Here is a 16,511-nt window from a genome sequence, read left to right as displayed (position 1 = left end):
GGAACAATTCATCTCCATCATCTTATTTCAAGTGCAGGATGTCTAATTGTCTTATTTTAGGGGTCAAAATACTCACTCCATTGGCAGATGATCTTATTTACCTGCCGATATCAACGATAAATACACTAACTTTAAGAAGATTTTACTTATTTTTAGATCCGTTTTTGCAGTGCACCAAAACTGTCCGTCGGGAGCTCCATAGGGTCAATATCCACGGCCGGGCTGCTATAGCCAAACCTTTGGTGCCAATGCCAAATGTCAGTTTCAAATGGTGCAAGGAGCGCAAATCTTGGGCTGTGGACAATTTGAAACATGTATTGTTCTCTGATGAGTCCACCTTTACTGTTTTCCCCACATCCGGGAGAGTTACGGTGTGGAGAATCTGTCAGACAGATTCCAGTTTGTTCATGTTAATAATAAATCTTCCTCAAACTCTAGGGTCACTTGTGGAGTACCACAGGGTTCAGTCCTTGGACCAATTCTATTTACTATATATATGCTTCCGATTGGCAAAATTATCAGACAGCATGGGATTAATTTCCACTGTTATGCTGATGACACTCAGCTATATTTATCCATAAATCCTGATGAATCCAATCAGTTACTTCGACTGCAGTCATGTCTTGATGACATCAAAAGCTGGATGACTTTAAATTTCCTGCATTTAAATTCTGACAAGACAGAAGTTGTAATCTTTGGGCCAGAGTCTTCAAAAAATAAAGTTCTTAATCAATCCCTTAATCTGGATGGCATTAACTTGGCCTCTGGTAATAAAGTTAAAAATCTTGGTGTTGTTTTCGACCAAGACATGTCATTTAAATCCCATATTAAACAGGTTTCCAGAGTTTCCTTTTTTCACCTCCGGAATATCGCCAAAATTAGAAACATTCTGTCCAGGAGTGATGCTGAAAAACTAGTCCATGCATTTGTTACTTCAAGGTTGGACTATTGTAATTCTTTACTATCAGGAAGTCCACAAAATGCAGTTCGAAGTCTTCAGCTGATTCAAAATGCTGCGGCAAGAGTTCTGATGAAAATCAACAAGAGGGATCATATTTCTCCTGTTTTAGCTTCCCTTCATTGGCTTCCTGTTAAATCAAGAATAGAATTTAAAATTCTCCTTCTAACGTATAAAGCCCTTAATAATCAAGCTCCATCATATATCAGAGCTCTGATTACCCCGTATGTTCCTAACAGAGCACTTCGCTCTCAGACTGCAGGTCTGCTGGTGGTTCCTAGAGTCTCTAAAAGTAGAATGGGAGGCAGATCCTTTAGCTATCAGGCTCCTCTCCTGTGGAACCAACTCCCAGTTTTGGTCCGTGAGTCAGACACCCTATCTATTTTTAAGACTAATGTTAAAACTTTCCTTTTTGACAAAGCTTATAGTTAGAGTGGCTCATACCCTGAGCTATCTCTATAGTTGTGCTGTGATAGGCCTAGGCTGCTGGAGGACATCAGGGTCTAATTTTCTCACTCTACTGATTTCTACTGTTCTTCAGTCTACTGTTCTCCAGTTTTGCATTGTATTACATTGAAATGACTGTCGTAATTTCAGCTTTTAACTTTTGCTCTCTCTCTTTTTCTTCATAGTAGGTACACCTGGTCTGGCGTTCTGTTAACTGTGACATCATCCAGAGAAGACGGCTCACCCGCTACTTCCATCTAATGTAGAACAGATTACTAGATCAATGTGTGCTTCTGTGCTTTTTTGTTTCTCTTGTTGTGTCTCTGTTCTGTCTTCTGTAACCCCCAGTCGGTCGAGGCAGATGACCGTTCATACTGAGCCCGGTTCTGCCGGAGGTTTTTCCTTCCCGTTAATGGGTGGTTTTTCTTCCCACTGTCGCTTCATGCTTGCTCAGTATGAGGGATTGCAGCAAAGCCATGGACAATGCAGATGACTCTTCCTGTGGCTCTACGCTTCCCCAGGAGTGAATGCTGCTTGTCGGGACTTTGATGCAATCAACTGGTTTCCTTATATAGGACATTTTTGACCAATCTGTATAATCTGACCAAATCTGTATAATATGATTGAACTTGACTTTGTAAAGTGCCTTGAGATGACATGTTTCATGATTTGGCGCTATATAAATAAAATTGAATTGAATTGAATTGAATTGGAGAAGCCCCAAAGAAGCGTACCACCCAGACTGTTGGATGCCCAGAGTGAAGCATGGGGGTGGATCAGTGATGGTCTGGGCTGCCATATCATAGCATTCCCTTGGCCCCATATTTGTGCTAGATGGGCACGTCACTGCCAAGGACTACCGAACCATTCTGGAGGACCATGTGCATCCAATGGTTCAAACATTGTATCCTGAAGGAGGTGCCGTGTATCAGGATGACAGTGCACCAATACACACAGCAAGACTGGTGAAAGATTGGTTTGATGAACATGAAAGTGAAGTTGAACATCTCCCATGGCCTGCACAGTCACCAGATCTAAATATTATTGAGCCACTTCGGGGTGTTTTGGAGGAGCGAGTCAGGAAACATTTTCCTCCACCAGCATCACATCGTGACCTGGCCACTATCCTGCAAGAAGAATGGCTTAAAATCCCTCTGACCACTGTGCAGGACTTGTATATGTCATTCCCAAGACGAATTGACACTGTATTGGCTGCAAAAGGAGGCCCTACACCATACTAATGAATTATTTCAGTTTCAGTTTCATTGTCCAACCCCTGTATGTTCAGTTGAAATTGTGGCAAATTTGTTGAAATTTGTATCCTCACCTATAAAGCTTGGAAAATGTTATATTGACCTTTTACTTTGGCTCCATTTTTACCTTCTTTACCATTTGTTTCCGTTTAAACACATTTACTGTCTGTTGCAGTAAACGGAGCAGCTGTTTCAATTCCAGACGCGACAGAGGAACCTTCAGAGTGGGTCACAACAATTAGAGGTGATTCCCCCTCAGTCCCAGCCGGTTACTGGATGGCTGTACACAATAATGACATAGTGTGTGCTGTGTATGCAGAGGACGCTGTGGTGTTCTGGCGATCGGTGAAGGAGGCTGGGCTCTTACAGGAGGTGGTACAGGACTTTCAGAAAGAGGTACAAGAGGTGTTGAAGCGGCTTCAGGAGAGAGTATGTGATCCGCCAGTGGAAGTCAAAGGTCAGAAGCACACACCTTCTCTTGGTTCTTCTGAAAGCTGATTTGTAAGATGTTTCACCCAACTCTGTTTTGTTCATCAGATGCTGTTCTGCTTAACAACATAGTGCAGAACTTTGGCATGCTGGACTTGGTGAAGAAGGTTCTGGCCAGTCACAAAAGCCAGATGGACCAATACAGAGAGCAGTACACTCGCAGCCTTGCCGGTTAGTAATCACTGTACCTCTGTCATTTACACCAATAAGCTATAATTGATGATGACCTTGTGCTTAATAAAGGTAGCCCCCTTCCTTTGCCACTGAAACACCTGTCCACAGATGAGCTCCTCTAGGTCCACTGTGATGCGTGACTCCAAGCAGTCGGCAGCAGGTACTTTAACAACTGGTAACTGGCAGCTGGGGCCTCCAGGGATTGGATTTGTTTTTCCAGAACATTCCCCATTTACTTCACTGGATCTAGATTTGGGGAATTAAAAGTCAGCACCTTAAACATGTTTTATTCCTGTTTTTAAAGAAATGTTGGAATGTCATTGTTTATCGTTGAGTTTAGTTCTTTGCATATGAGGTAAGATCACTTCCAAAATAGACTTGTACATAAAAGGACAGATGTGTGCATATTAGTCTGAAGTTGTGCATAACAAACATTTGTAAACTCATAATAATTGAAATCTCATGCAAAAGATACAACATACAGTTTAAATAGTTACAACTTCAATAACTAATAAATACAAATTTCAAGTTTGAATTTGTGCTTTACTCTTCATGAACACAAACAGCAGCGGCTGCTTGAGAATACGGATTTTTTCTTTGAGAATACGAATTCACAACAGTGGTCTGACGTCACGGTTTTGAAGGCTGGTTAATGGAGCAGAGTGCGAAGTTAGGAGCCGCGCATGCGTTCTTCGGACTGACCATCTCAGAATGCACCGCGGCCGCAGCTTGATTCGAGACAGCGCAGAGATCACAGTGGTAAGTTAAACACTCCCTTTTCTGCTGCTGTTCTTCAAAAGTATGTTTTCAGATCGTTTGAGGCGAGAACATTATACTTTTAAGCTTCCCTATTTACAGAGTTGGTGCGTAATTTAAAAAAAGAGGCTGATTTATTTGTTTTGTGTTTATCAGACTGCCTGTTGCTTTATTAACTCAATAATTGCTGGAATAAATTGTAAATGTCTCCCAAGGATGACAGCAGCATATAAAATAGGGCTGGACGATAATTTAATAACAATATATATCAATCGAAAGACGTGTGGCACAATAAGGGAAAAAGGGGTCGATAAAAGTTGGTTATAGAGACAGTTTTCCTTCCTTCCTCTTAGCCTATTATATTAGTTAATGCTGCAGTCACTGCTTCCTCTCAACCAATCGTAATCGCGGACCCAGGCACACCGTCACAAAGCGCCGCCCTCTCAAACCACAACACAGAGCACGTGAATATGTCGCAGCAAGGAGCGGCGGAGGAAATTGTCCCAAAACGATGTTTTACTAGTTCGCCAGCCTGACAGAAATAAACCAGTGATTTGTAAAATTTGCAAGGAACCGGTAAAAACAAAGTCTGGTAACGCAACCAACTTGTTTCATCACGTAAGCCGCTCATTCCCGCAGCAGCGCAAGCTGTGTCGGCCCCGCACAGCTCCGCGTCATCTTCTTAGGAATCTTATGGAACTTCTTCCAAAACAAAGCAGGTAGGCCTATAGCAAGCTAAACTGGGCTCCCTTCTTTGTGATAAAATGACAAAGCGTCCAGGCGGCATAAGGACATCACACAGTAACATTCTTCATAGTGATGGATATGCTGCTGTTGTCTGCAGTTGAAAAATCTGGCTGCAAACAACCACTCGCGAGCCGTGATATAAAAGTTCCGGGCTGCAAGTTTTTCTCTAACAGCGCTCCCTAACAGCGCTGGTCACTTTAGTTTATTCTTTGTCAGTATTTAATAACATCACCCAGGTCTCTTAAGTTGAGTTATTTTTCTTTAAAAAAAATCAGTTATGGTTAAAAATGTTGGTTAAATAAGAATTTAATTGGGATTGAGTGTTTGTGTCTGATATGTTAAAATTAAGCCATTTAGCAATATTATAAGAGCCAGGTTTTAAATCTTTTTGATAATTATCTATCCATCAATATGCATTTTTTTTTATCAATATGCTTTTTTCTATATCTTCCAGCCCTAATATAAAATCTATAAAAATAGAAATTCTATAAATGTTTTTCCTATCTAAGTGAGTTTCCTCTGAGTGAGGACACGAAGAATTGAGAGGAGAAAGAGGGAAAGAAAACAATAGTAACAATATATGAAAAAAAAACAGATATTTATTTTAGACAAATGTTTTAACTTTGGAACAGAATGAAGGTGTAACATATTCAACAAATTAACAGTTACTAACGTGGTTTAAAACAAAGAAATAACTTCTAACATCTTATACAAATAGACAACACCTACAAACATACAATTAAAAACAGTTGGAATGGAAATTAATTTACTGATTATTTTATGTATTTTTACAGGTAGTGAAAAAAAAAAGAAATGAAGCAGCATGTGTACATGACTACTACAACTGATCTACGTTAGGTCAGAAGTAGTCATGTTCACTTAAACATGCAGCCAGCTGGAGCAGCTCCCTGTCTTCAGCCGCCGGATGGCCGTCCTCCTTTGGGTCAACCTCCTCGTCCTCCACGTCTAGCTGGTCCCCTGCCTCTATACAAATATTGTGGAGGATGCAGCGGAGGGCGATTACTTTTGGGGAAAACGTCGGACAGACCTCCAGCGCCCTTAAGAAGATGGAACGCCACCGTGTCTTCAGACCACCAAAGGCACACCCAATGATGTTTCTCGCCCTGGCGTGGTGTCTGTTGTAGCGTGCTCTCACCTGGACTGTACCAAATATAAAATTAACTTGTAATTTAGGTAGTATGCTGATATGTCTTAATCTTCTATCCAACTAATATAATGTATGTATCAATTGTGTGTCATTGTTGGCTCTATTTAAGGACAAGAAGGTAAGAGATCTTACTGGCACGCTGTTTCCTCTTAGGATGCTCCGCAGGTCAGCCAGTAGAGAGTCACCAGCACCTCTAACTCCTGTGGCCTTCCATGGGCCTTCTGGATGGGCAGCAGCTGAAGGAGGAGGACGATCTTGGCCTGACGGCTGGTTTCAGGTCCCCTTCATTAAAAAATATTTGGAGGATTGGCACAGAAGTGTTTATTGTCACATATTTTGTTTCTGTTTCTTCCTGTAAATAAAAAATGCCAAATGTTACCATAATTGTTTTTTCAATTCTCACCTTTTCACACCATAAAACTATATGTGATTAACATGCAGATTATTATAGTTCTCAAGAAAGAAAAGGTCAAATGTATAGTAGTAAATGTAACAAATGGCTTCCCTTCTCTGGTATTTCTACCATTTCACTGAAAGAATTAACTGAACTAACTGCACATAATTTATAGATTAATCACTGTAAAGGTGGGCAGACATAAATAACTTTTCCTTAATGAACAATGCTGTGAAGGTTAGTAGGTGCAACAAAGTAACTTAACCCTACTCCCTTTACTGTTACTAATATATAAAAATTATGTTTTCATTTTAATTATTTACAGATAACTAGTCACAATTTCAACGTGATCACATGTTTAATACCATCCTCGATGTTGCTTTTTTAAAGATAAAAGTAGGAAATAGGCTGTCAATCTTAAAAAACCTACCAGTTGGCACAGACGCTCCACGTCGGACTTTTTATTAAAATTACGAACTAACTCTGTAAACAGGCCACATAGGGAAGCTTAAAAGTATAATGTTCTCACCTTAAACGATCTGAAAACGTACTTTTGAAGAACAGCAGCAGCAGAAAAGGGAGTGTTTAACTTACCACTGTGAGCTCTGTTTGCCCTGTCTGGAATTAAGCTGCGGCCGCGGTGCATTCTGAGACGGTCAGTCTGAAGAACGCATGCGTGGCTCCTATCTTCGCACTCTGTGCTCCATTAACCAGCCTTGGAAACCGTGACGTCAGACCACTGTTGTGAATTCGTATTCTCAAAGAAAAAATCCGTATTCTCAAGCAGCCGCTGCTGTTTGTGTTCATAAGGAGTAAAGCACAAATTTAAACTTGAAATTTGTATTCATTAGTTATTGAAGTTGTAACTATTTAAACTGTATGTTGTATCTTTTGAATGTGATTTCAATTATTATGAGTTTACAAATGTTTGTTATGCACAACTTTTGACTAATATGCACACAACTATCCTTTTATGTACAAGTCTATTTAGACAGTGATCTTACCTCATATTTGCGGCGCTTTTGGAAAAAGTGCACTGTGGCTTTGCTGATTCTGAAAGTTTTTTTTCTCAAACAAGAGAATATTCTCTACTTTTTATGATAGTGTAATTTTAATGTAGGGTGACAGAATACTGAATACAAATTACGAGAAAAAAAAAACACCCTTACATTAAATAAAGGTTACACATTGTGTAAAATAAGTATTTGATCCCACCGTGAAACATGTCATAAAAGTTAGTGGAGAAACATTTATTAGCAAGCCGAGCAAAAAGACGTTTTGAAGGTTCTGACACATCATCAGGAGGGGGTTTGTGCGCTTCTCTTTACAGAAACTTCATAATCTCTTTAGGTTTCAAAGTTGTAGTTTGAAAAAAAAAAGTTTTAGTTTGGTAACTAAAAGCATCAGCTCCTTCCAAAGATTTGCTGTCGAATTGAGACCCTGACTGGGCCACACATAGTCTTGGTTTAGAGGTATGTTTTGAGTCTTTGTCATGCAAGACTTGTCTGTTATGGTGTAGGTGTAATATGTTACAATTGGTGTTTTTGATTACTCCAACTGCCTTGAGATCATTAACAAGTTACTCCTGTTTAACTACGGGTTGATTCCTGATTTATGATCACCACCACCCCATTCAATTTAATTTATATTGCTCCAATTCATAACATGGCATGTTAATGCACTTTACAAAGTCAATTCAATCAAATCATCCAGGCTGATTAATTAAAAGGTTTTCTATCTAAAGAAGCCTAGCAGATTGCATCGAGTCATGCAATAGCAACATTCACTCCTCCTGAGAATGTGCGGAGCGACAAAGGACAGTTGTCTGCATTGTGTCATTGACTTTTCAGCAAAGTCAACGATATAATGCATGTAGACACAGTGGAGACGAAAACTCACCTCAGAAGGAAAGATCTTTCATAGAGAATGAGATGAATTTTGCCTGGTCATTTTGTATTTTGCCATTTTAAAATAAACCCAGCAGCAGCTTTAACTTTCTCACCAAGTTAATGCTGATGGTTTTGGAGCCCATTTCAATCCAAGCAGACCTACTCTTTTGTTCCTTTGATAGTTCCTTTGATAACTCTTAGGTCTTACTCAAGGGTGGTGGACAGCCCAAAATGGAATAAAATTATTCTGTGGTAATTGTCCTTAAAATTGGGCTGAACAGGACTATCTGTAATTTGTTGTCTCTGCCAAATTCATTCATAACCAATGTTCGGGAGCCACTGTTCTGGTTGGATTGAGGATCAAATACTTATTTTCCACACTGTTCATGACTATAATTTAATTCAAACAACATTATTTGTTTCACAGGGAAATTACATAACCAAAAAGCTACCAAAATATCCTGCCCACATATCAGTTGCTAAATCATACAGCTTACACATACATTCATATCCATTCTTTGTCTATACCTGCCTGTCCCTGCAAGGGGGCTGGTGCCTAACTCAAGCAGTAATTGAGAAAAAATTGGGGTACACCGTAGGCTGGTTGCCAGTCCATCACAAGGCAACATATGACAGATAAACATACTCAAACACAATTTACAGACTAGTTAACCAAGGAGTCATGGTTTGGGACTATAGGACGAAACTGGGTACCCAAAGAGAACCCAGGTATGGACGGGAAGAACATACAGACTTTATAAACTCCAGGAAAGTCCAGCAAACTCAGGATTTAACTGCTGAGAGGCAACAATGATAACATCTGGTCCCCAATGCACTCAAGTGGTTTAAGAACAGTGTGTTTAAAATGGAAATATGCAGGGAAATAAATCTTACATTAAATTTCGGAAAACCAGAAACATTTGTAAAGGTTGTAAAGGTGATTTGCTTTCTGCTTGTTATTTATCTGTCTGAAAACCATAGGTTTTCTGTGCCGTCTAATAGATGGATAAGGCCTGATGGATAAGATGGATAAGGAAATCTGTCCTGGAAGCAGTGACATGGGTCTCTGCAGACTGAGAATATTTAAAATGTGCCAAACATTCACAGTGGTTCTGACCAAGCTGTTTAACATTACAGTTTGATATTAGTTAGGACTGGGCAAATCTGCATGTTTGTCATTGGTCTTCTCCTGGCTGATGGCTTCCACCCACTGCCAGGTGGTGTTTAAACAGACGAATATTCATCTGTTGCTGATCTTAATCTTTAGGCTGATTAGGTTATTTCAGTTATTTGATGGTGGATTGTTTACCTCTGCAGCTCTGGAGCAGCAGTGTGATGAGCACAGAAAGCGAGCCAAAGAGCTGAAGAGTAAATCTCAGCACCTCAACAACGTCCTGATGAACCTGACCCCCGTACCATCTCCACCGGCTCCCAAGCGACCCCGACTGACCCGTGCCATCTCTGGCCCGGCTGCGGTAAATGCCTCGTCTGCTCAGATTGCACTCCCCCTCAGCCAGCTGGGGAAGGCACTGACAGTAGCAGGAGCACAGACAGGCAACAACCTTAGCAGCTATACCCTCATGACTTCACCAGTCTCTGGGTCTGAGCTTGGAGCCGATGGCTCCAACGTTACAGTGTTGTCCACAGCAGCAGGTCAGGGGGCAATGGCTGGGTCCAGCACCTCTGGAACCTTTGTTAAGGTGGTGAGGCCACAGTTCCAGCTGGTGACCCTGCCACTGGCTTCTATGCAGAACCCCACGGTACCACAGCAGGTCAGCAACGTCACTGTGGTGAATGCCACAGTAACCCCTGCTGATGAGTCACAGGAGCAAAACCAGGCTTATGAAGATGATGAAGGTCAACCACAGCAGGTCGCTGAGGATGAAGAGGAGCGGCAATGAAAGGAAGGACAGCTACTTTCCTCCATGTTTTAGTTTGGACTGGAACTAGTTTCAGTAAGTTGTGATAACTGTAATAACAGAACTTGAACTTTTGCTCATCTGTTTTTCTTCCAGAAAGGAACATGTTTCTGTATCAGCTGTGCAGAGTGGGCTGCTCATGTCTTACTGTGTTGTAGATCTGTTTTTAACTGCTATGTTTGACAATGTTGGTCTGTGTTGTTTTTTTTTATGCTATTTCCGAAAGTGTGGGAATGCTCTTTTATTTGAGATTAAATGCTCTGGAAGTGAACAGCGTCTCATGGTGTTTATGTATTTACTTCATGACTGAGAAAATATGTAGAGCTCAGCCACTCATATAACAAGTAGAAAAGTGATCTTTGAACCACTAAAACAAAAGACGATGGAGTCAAAACAAGGAAAATATCAGAAGAAAGTCAGATGAAATAGAGGGCGTCAGCAAACTTGGCATATAGGGTGCTTTCCAAAAGTTATCGTCCTACCCACATTCCTTTGTTTTTGTTCCAACAACCAGACTTTCTTGGAATCTTGTAAAATGGGTTTGATAAACAGCTCCCCATGCTTCATGAAGGTCTTTTCCTGCTCATGTTCAGTTCAGCTTGCCACTTGTATGTCAAGTTCATACCTTGCCACTCTCAGTGGAATGGTTCTTTGTTAAAGCTGCATTAGGGAGTTTTGAGAAAACTGTGTGCTTAGCCTGAAAATTTGGACAAGCACGTCTTACAGCCCCCTGCCACGGGGACCTAAGCCGCCCTGGGAGTGACAGAATGCCCACCTTATCTGGAGGTGTTATTTAATAAAAAGTACCTCATGTGTTCCATGAGGTATCTGTCTGCTAACTAACTAGCAGAGATGCTAAAGAAACAAAAGAAAACTGTCACGCTGTGGCAGGTTGTCATAGGGACCATGTTCGTTTACACTACAGATGTCAAGCTCAAGGCTGTTTCACAAATCCAACATGGCGGACTACCTTGGATTTTTCCAGATATCCTGGCTGAATTAAGCCTGCACCAGGTTTTACAAAAGCATTAGCAGATGAGTTACCACAGAGATGTATTTTGTGCAGCTAGTCTGCTCCAGTCCAGCCAAACATCCAGGTTTAGTTAATCCCGTTGCTTTAACTGTTCAGTCAGTGGCCACAGCGATCAGACACAATGTGTTTGTTCAGTGATTCCATTTTCTTATCTTTGTGTTTCTGTATTTATATTAGTCTACATTAAAATACCGCAGACAGATTTTGGCTTTCAGTCAAGTACTATTATTATTTAGCATTATGATGCTAGCCTATATCATTATTAGCTTTGTAATTACCAGGGCTCTCAACTCACGCAATGACTGTGTGACACGCATATCCTTGATTGCACACGCCACACATGGCATTTCTCACACAGAAAAATAATAATGGGCCATATGGGCTGCGGAAGATTCGTTCACAGCACTGTCAATTCAGAACTAAGTCTAAACCCGCCTTCTGCGGAGCTGGTTTGGCTCCTTTCACAGCTTGTGGCCATCAGTAATTCCTACTGCAGTTAATGTTAACAGAGCAGCAGGGAGATAATCATAGTTATACATAATTTTGGTCTTACCTTTATTCAGACATTATTTGTACATTTTGGGTCTGTTTCATTTGATCCATTCATGCAGGTCTAGCTAGAAAAAAAGGTTTTACAAGAATAAGGCAGACTGCTGGACTCAGGAAGGTGGAGTTTTTGCTGCAGCAGACAGAATTTCTCAAAATGAGTGACAAATCAGAGCAAATATAATTTTCGTCAGAAATCTGGAAACGACCACAGAGCTGTTTACTTGTCTTCAGCACAAATGTGTTTAAAAAGACATGAGTCTCCTCATATTAAGCATCTGCTGTGTGTTGAAACAATAACGAGAGAACAGTTGTCCACACTCCTCTACTGCCTTGTCTAGTCGGTTAAAAATGAGATGGAGTTGACTAGATCCGCTCTTCCTGCATCGCTCCCAATGCAGGAGGTATAAATTACATGCTGTCAGAAGATTGTCCAGTGGAGTGATATTTTTCTTCTTTTTGCTGAAGTTAGACAAATTTTTGACTAACAGGCAACTGACTCAGGGTTTCTGCAGGTCATTAAAAAGCATTAAAAGTCAAGGAAAATACAGTTGTGGCAGATATATATGCACAAACACATGGAACCAATTCGAGGACTGCTTCTGGTTGGTCGTAAAGCTGCATGTTTGGAAAAGAAGCATGGCGGCTAGAGGCAGAGAAAAAGCCAGCGAATGGGGGAAAGCAAATTTCAATAAAAGTGGCAGGAAACTGAAGAATTTGGGGCATGGCTGTAGCCTGTCGATTTTAATGATAGTGAATGATTTTGCAGTGTTTGTAAAAGAAAATTAAGCTTGGCATAATGGGTGTCAATGCTTCACATGCAGTCGGACATTGCAACCCCAACGGATAAGCGTTTAGGAAAATGGATGGATGGATGGATGGAAGGATGGATGCAGTTGGACAGTCACAGATAAGCTGCTAGGGGATGACAAGAGCTAACAATATTGTTACTTTTCTGTAACCAGCACCATCACGTCCGCAGTAGCTGCCGCATCCACCACAAACAACACAGCCACAACTGGGGCGAGCACTATAGCCACTAACGTCGGAAAATCAGACGATCTTCGAGCAATATTTGGATCCAATGCAACACTGCATGTGGAGGTGCTCTGGTGTCTGAACACAGCCGTGCAACGCTTGCAATGAAGGTCTATCCGAATTGTTCCTGGCAATGTTTCCAGATTCACAAATAGCCAGATCTTTCGCCTGTGGAAAGGACAAAACTAGCTACATTTTAAAGTTTGGACTTTAAAAAACGAACTGATTTCAGCTGTTAACATTGCAGGACCATTTGTGCTGAAGTTTTGATTAGAGCTTCAACCAATCAACAAAAAAAAAAAACAACAACTAGATGTACATGTTTGATTTTGAGACGCTGGTTTTGTCCATTCACGTTATCTTGGATCACATTTAAGGGGCACATTCAAAGGCACAAGATCTACTGCACCATTTCAAAGTGAGTATAAATGTACCTTTTGCTCATTGAATTTTATCTGGATGAACTAAAGATACAAGTTGTTAATTTTTTAGTAAATACTGCTCTTAGATGGACATATTTTCAGTGCAGATTTGTGGTATAACATGCTTGATTATTTTTTGTTTACCTTTTGTCATGATTTGTTTATGGATGAACCCGGACATAGCACGCACACACAGAGCTGGTCTTTAGAGAGTTTATTGTGAATGGGTGATGACATGATAAACCAGAGTCTGTTATCAGGCGGAGATGAAGGATGCAGGAGCTGGCTGGCAGGTTCAGAGCGGAGAGTTTGACGGGAAAAGCTGCGCTGCTACGCAACAGAGGAGAAGCCAGAGTCCATTAATACGGGAGTGGAGGTACAGAGTCCAGCAGCGCAGCAACCAGGAACGGGACGGGCGGAGACTAAAACAGGAGGACAGGGACAGGCAGGCATGATGTGAATGATGGAAGACTTGTAACAGATCCACAGCACGGCAGAGACCCGCAGCACGGCAGAGACCCGCAGCTCGGCAGAGATTCTACAGCTCAGCAGAGACCCACAACATGGCAGAGATCCATAGCACGGCAGAGATCCACAGCACGGCAGAGACCCGCAGCATGGCAAAGAACCGCAGCACGGCAGAGATCCACAGCTCAGCAGAGATCCACAGCTCAGCAGAGATCCACAGCTCAGCAGAGACCCACAGCTCAGCAGAGATCCACAGCTCAAAAGAGACCCACAGCTCAGCAGAGACCCACAGCTGGAGTCCACAGTTCGGCACCGAGTCAGCCAGAGCGCAGCAGCAGGAGTCCACAGTTCGGCACCGAGTCAGCCAGAGCGCAGCAGCAGGAGTCCACAGTTTGGGACCGAGTCAGCCAGAGCATGGTAACAGAACTAACCTTGAATGAGAAGCAGAGGTGGCAGGGTTCCAAAAGGGAAACAAGCAGACAGGCATGGAGAGGGTGTAGTAGAATGATGACGGACCAGCAAAGAAGTGACAGCAGAGTGAAGCTTAAGTAGGGAGGCTGGCAGGTGAAGTGACTAACTGCAGCGGGAGTGAAGGGAAGGGTGAGTGGGAGTGGTAGGAGGAAACTGAACTATCCATAACAAAAGCCAGAACCTAACAAACCCAGACAGGAGGAAGAACTGAAAAATAGTAAATAAAAACCCAAATCAAAACTGAACCCTGACACCTTTCCCTTTGAAAATGAAAAAAAAATTTTTTTAGGATTGTGTGCATTAACCAGACATAAAGAGTCTCCTTTCATTGGTATGGATGGGCCAAATGTGAACTTAAAGTTCCTCAATTATTTCCAACTAGAACATTGTGGAATCATATCATGTGCTGTGTTTGAGAATGTTTGTGGTAAGGGGAGAAAAGGGGAGAAAGTTCTTATGGAAACAGTATTCCTTTGTACTCAGGGCAGCTGTCACCGCAGCAAAATTTTTCTTTGGCTACTTTGGTTCACATTACAGTTCACATTACACATAATGAATGCAAAAGAAATAGACAAACTGACAAACGTAATTTGTTTTTTAGCATTCAGGAAAGTCACAAATAAAGCTATTGAGGTAGTAGGGTGCTTAATGAACAATGATGATTTGAGGCTTTATTTACAGAAATCTGCATTTAGATATTCAGAGATGATAGTGTGCAGTAGGCAGTAACATTAGGGTGATTGTAACGTATGATGGACTAGTAATAGTTGGGGTGATTTAAAAGCGTTCTCCTATCAGTGTTATAGTTTTAGTTCCTGCCTTAGTATTAATCTTTTGTTTTGGGTTTCTCTTAGGTTTTGTCTTTGTGGTGTTAGGTTCTGGATTGGTTTAGTTTAGTTCTTGTTCTCCCGTCCACTTATCCTGTTTTCTTTGTCAGTCACTTCACTTCCCCTGATTACCTCCACCTGTCCTGTTTAATGAGAGTCACTTGGTTTCACCTGTCCACCTGTCTATTTAAGCTTGCCTCCCCTGTCACTTCTTTGCCAGAAAGTCGCTATCCTCACGGTGCAACTTCCAGCTATTTCCTGTCCTGCCTGCTTATCTGTGCTTATGACCTGTGTTCTGTTTCCCAGTACTGAGCCTGCCCGACCCCTGTCTGGATCCTGTTTCCCTGCCTGGGAATAAGACCTGATCTGTTGCTGGACTTCTGCTTGATTCTGTCCTGGACTGTCTGCCCGTGTACCTGACCTCTGCCTGCCTGTAAATTTCCGAGCCTGCTAACCCTTGTCTGTGTCTGAGTTGCTAGTTATTCGGATCTGGTGTGGACCAAAGTCTCTGAGTCCCCTGTTCTGGACTGCTGCTCGAGCTCTGTTTTTGCCTTCCGGATTATTCCCCTGCTCTGAGTCTGATCCCTGCAACCCGCCCTGCCTGTCTCCCTGCTGGACTCAAGGACTGTTTGTGTTTGCTTGTTAATTTAATAAACTGCCTAAACATCTCCATTGTGTCTAGCTGAATACCAGGTTCACTCCAATTCATTACAATCTGGGGCTGATTGCCCTCACAGCTCTTGGGAAAAAGCTGTTTCTAAGCTTATTTGTTTTGGCTTTGAGGCTCCTGAAGTGTTTACCTCATGGTAGAGGGGCAAAAAGCGCATTGCTTGGGTGGGTGGGATCAGTGGAGATGCGTCTGGCCCTTCATTTGAATGTTGTGCAATTATACACTATACAATGCTGTTTATCTGAATTAACGTCATATTTCAATCAACAAATCCTCTCTACGAGGCTAGTGAAACTTAACTAAACTACTAAGCAAAATTAAGATAAAAAGGAAGCTAAGCTAGGGAACTATATACATACAAAAGACAAAACAAAAGTGGTTGATCAACAGAATAATTCAGTGAATCCTGGTTCACTGCAGATCTGACTTAAAGAACATTGAATGATCTTAAATTAGCTTAACTACTTCAGAACATTTGGTATGTTTTTCAACTCATTCACAATGCAAATCCTGAGTTAAACAAAACATTATTTGAGGAAATAACATTTTAAAGAATGATTTGCTCAGTAAACTCATTACTTATGGACGCTTGATTTTATCAATGTGATTATACCTCCGGAAGGTAGGGGTCGCTGTAGCGATTGGTCGCTAAGATCGACTAATCCGTTTTGGACCACCTGTCCCCGGCTAAAGCTGACCCCGTAAATGTCCCCAATTTTACCGAGTGGTAAAATGTTGCGTTTAGACTGTTATTACGGTAGAGCTGTTGCGCGCAGAAACAGGTGTTACGGTAGCTGGTTGTGCTGCTGTTAACATAAAGATGACGAACAGAGCGCACTGTC

General features: G+C 41.6%; 1 protein-coding gene and 1 long non-coding RNA gene across 5 annotated transcripts in view; both read left to right on the top strand.

Moving 5' to 3' along the window:
• gmeb2 (glucocorticoid modulatory element binding protein 2) overlaps positions 1-10,465 on the top strand; it is an 81,265-nt gene extending 70,800 nt beyond the window's left edge. For all 4 annotated transcript variants that reach the window (XM_021313175.2, XM_012856866.3, XM_021313177.2 and 1 more), the window contains 4 exons: positions 2,834-2,902; positions 2,978-3,115; positions 3,196-3,318; positions 9,593-10,465. In XM_021313175.2, the coding sequence (XP_021168850.1) occupies positions 2,834-2,902; positions 2,978-3,115; positions 3,196-3,318; positions 9,593-10,176 (914 nt within the window). In that variant the 3' untranslated portion in view covers positions 10,177-10,465. The remainder of the gene's footprint in view (positions 1-2,833; positions 2,903-2,977; positions 3,116-3,195; positions 3,319-9,592) is intronic.
• A 3,479-nt stretch (positions 10,466-13,944) lies between these two features.
• LOC118561182 lies at positions 13,945-15,667 on the top strand. The gene is made up of 2 exons (XR_004929844.1): positions 13,945-14,118; positions 15,306-15,667. It is a non-coding gene; the product is annotated as an uncharacterized LOC118561182 (long non-coding RNA).
• Positions 15,668-16,511: the final 844 nt, after the last annotated feature.

Source organism: Fundulus heteroclitus, unplaced genomic scaffold (genome assembly GCF_011125445.2).
Source record: "Fundulus heteroclitus isolate FHET01 unplaced genomic scaffold, MU-UCD_Fhet_4.1 scaffold_58, whole genome shotgun sequence".
Taxonomy (NCBI): domain Eukaryota; kingdom Metazoa; phylum Chordata; class Actinopteri; order Cyprinodontiformes; family Fundulidae; genus Fundulus; species Fundulus heteroclitus.
The sequence above is the reverse complement of the archived record's forward strand: the minus strand, read 5'-3'. Positions and strand labels throughout refer to the sequence as shown.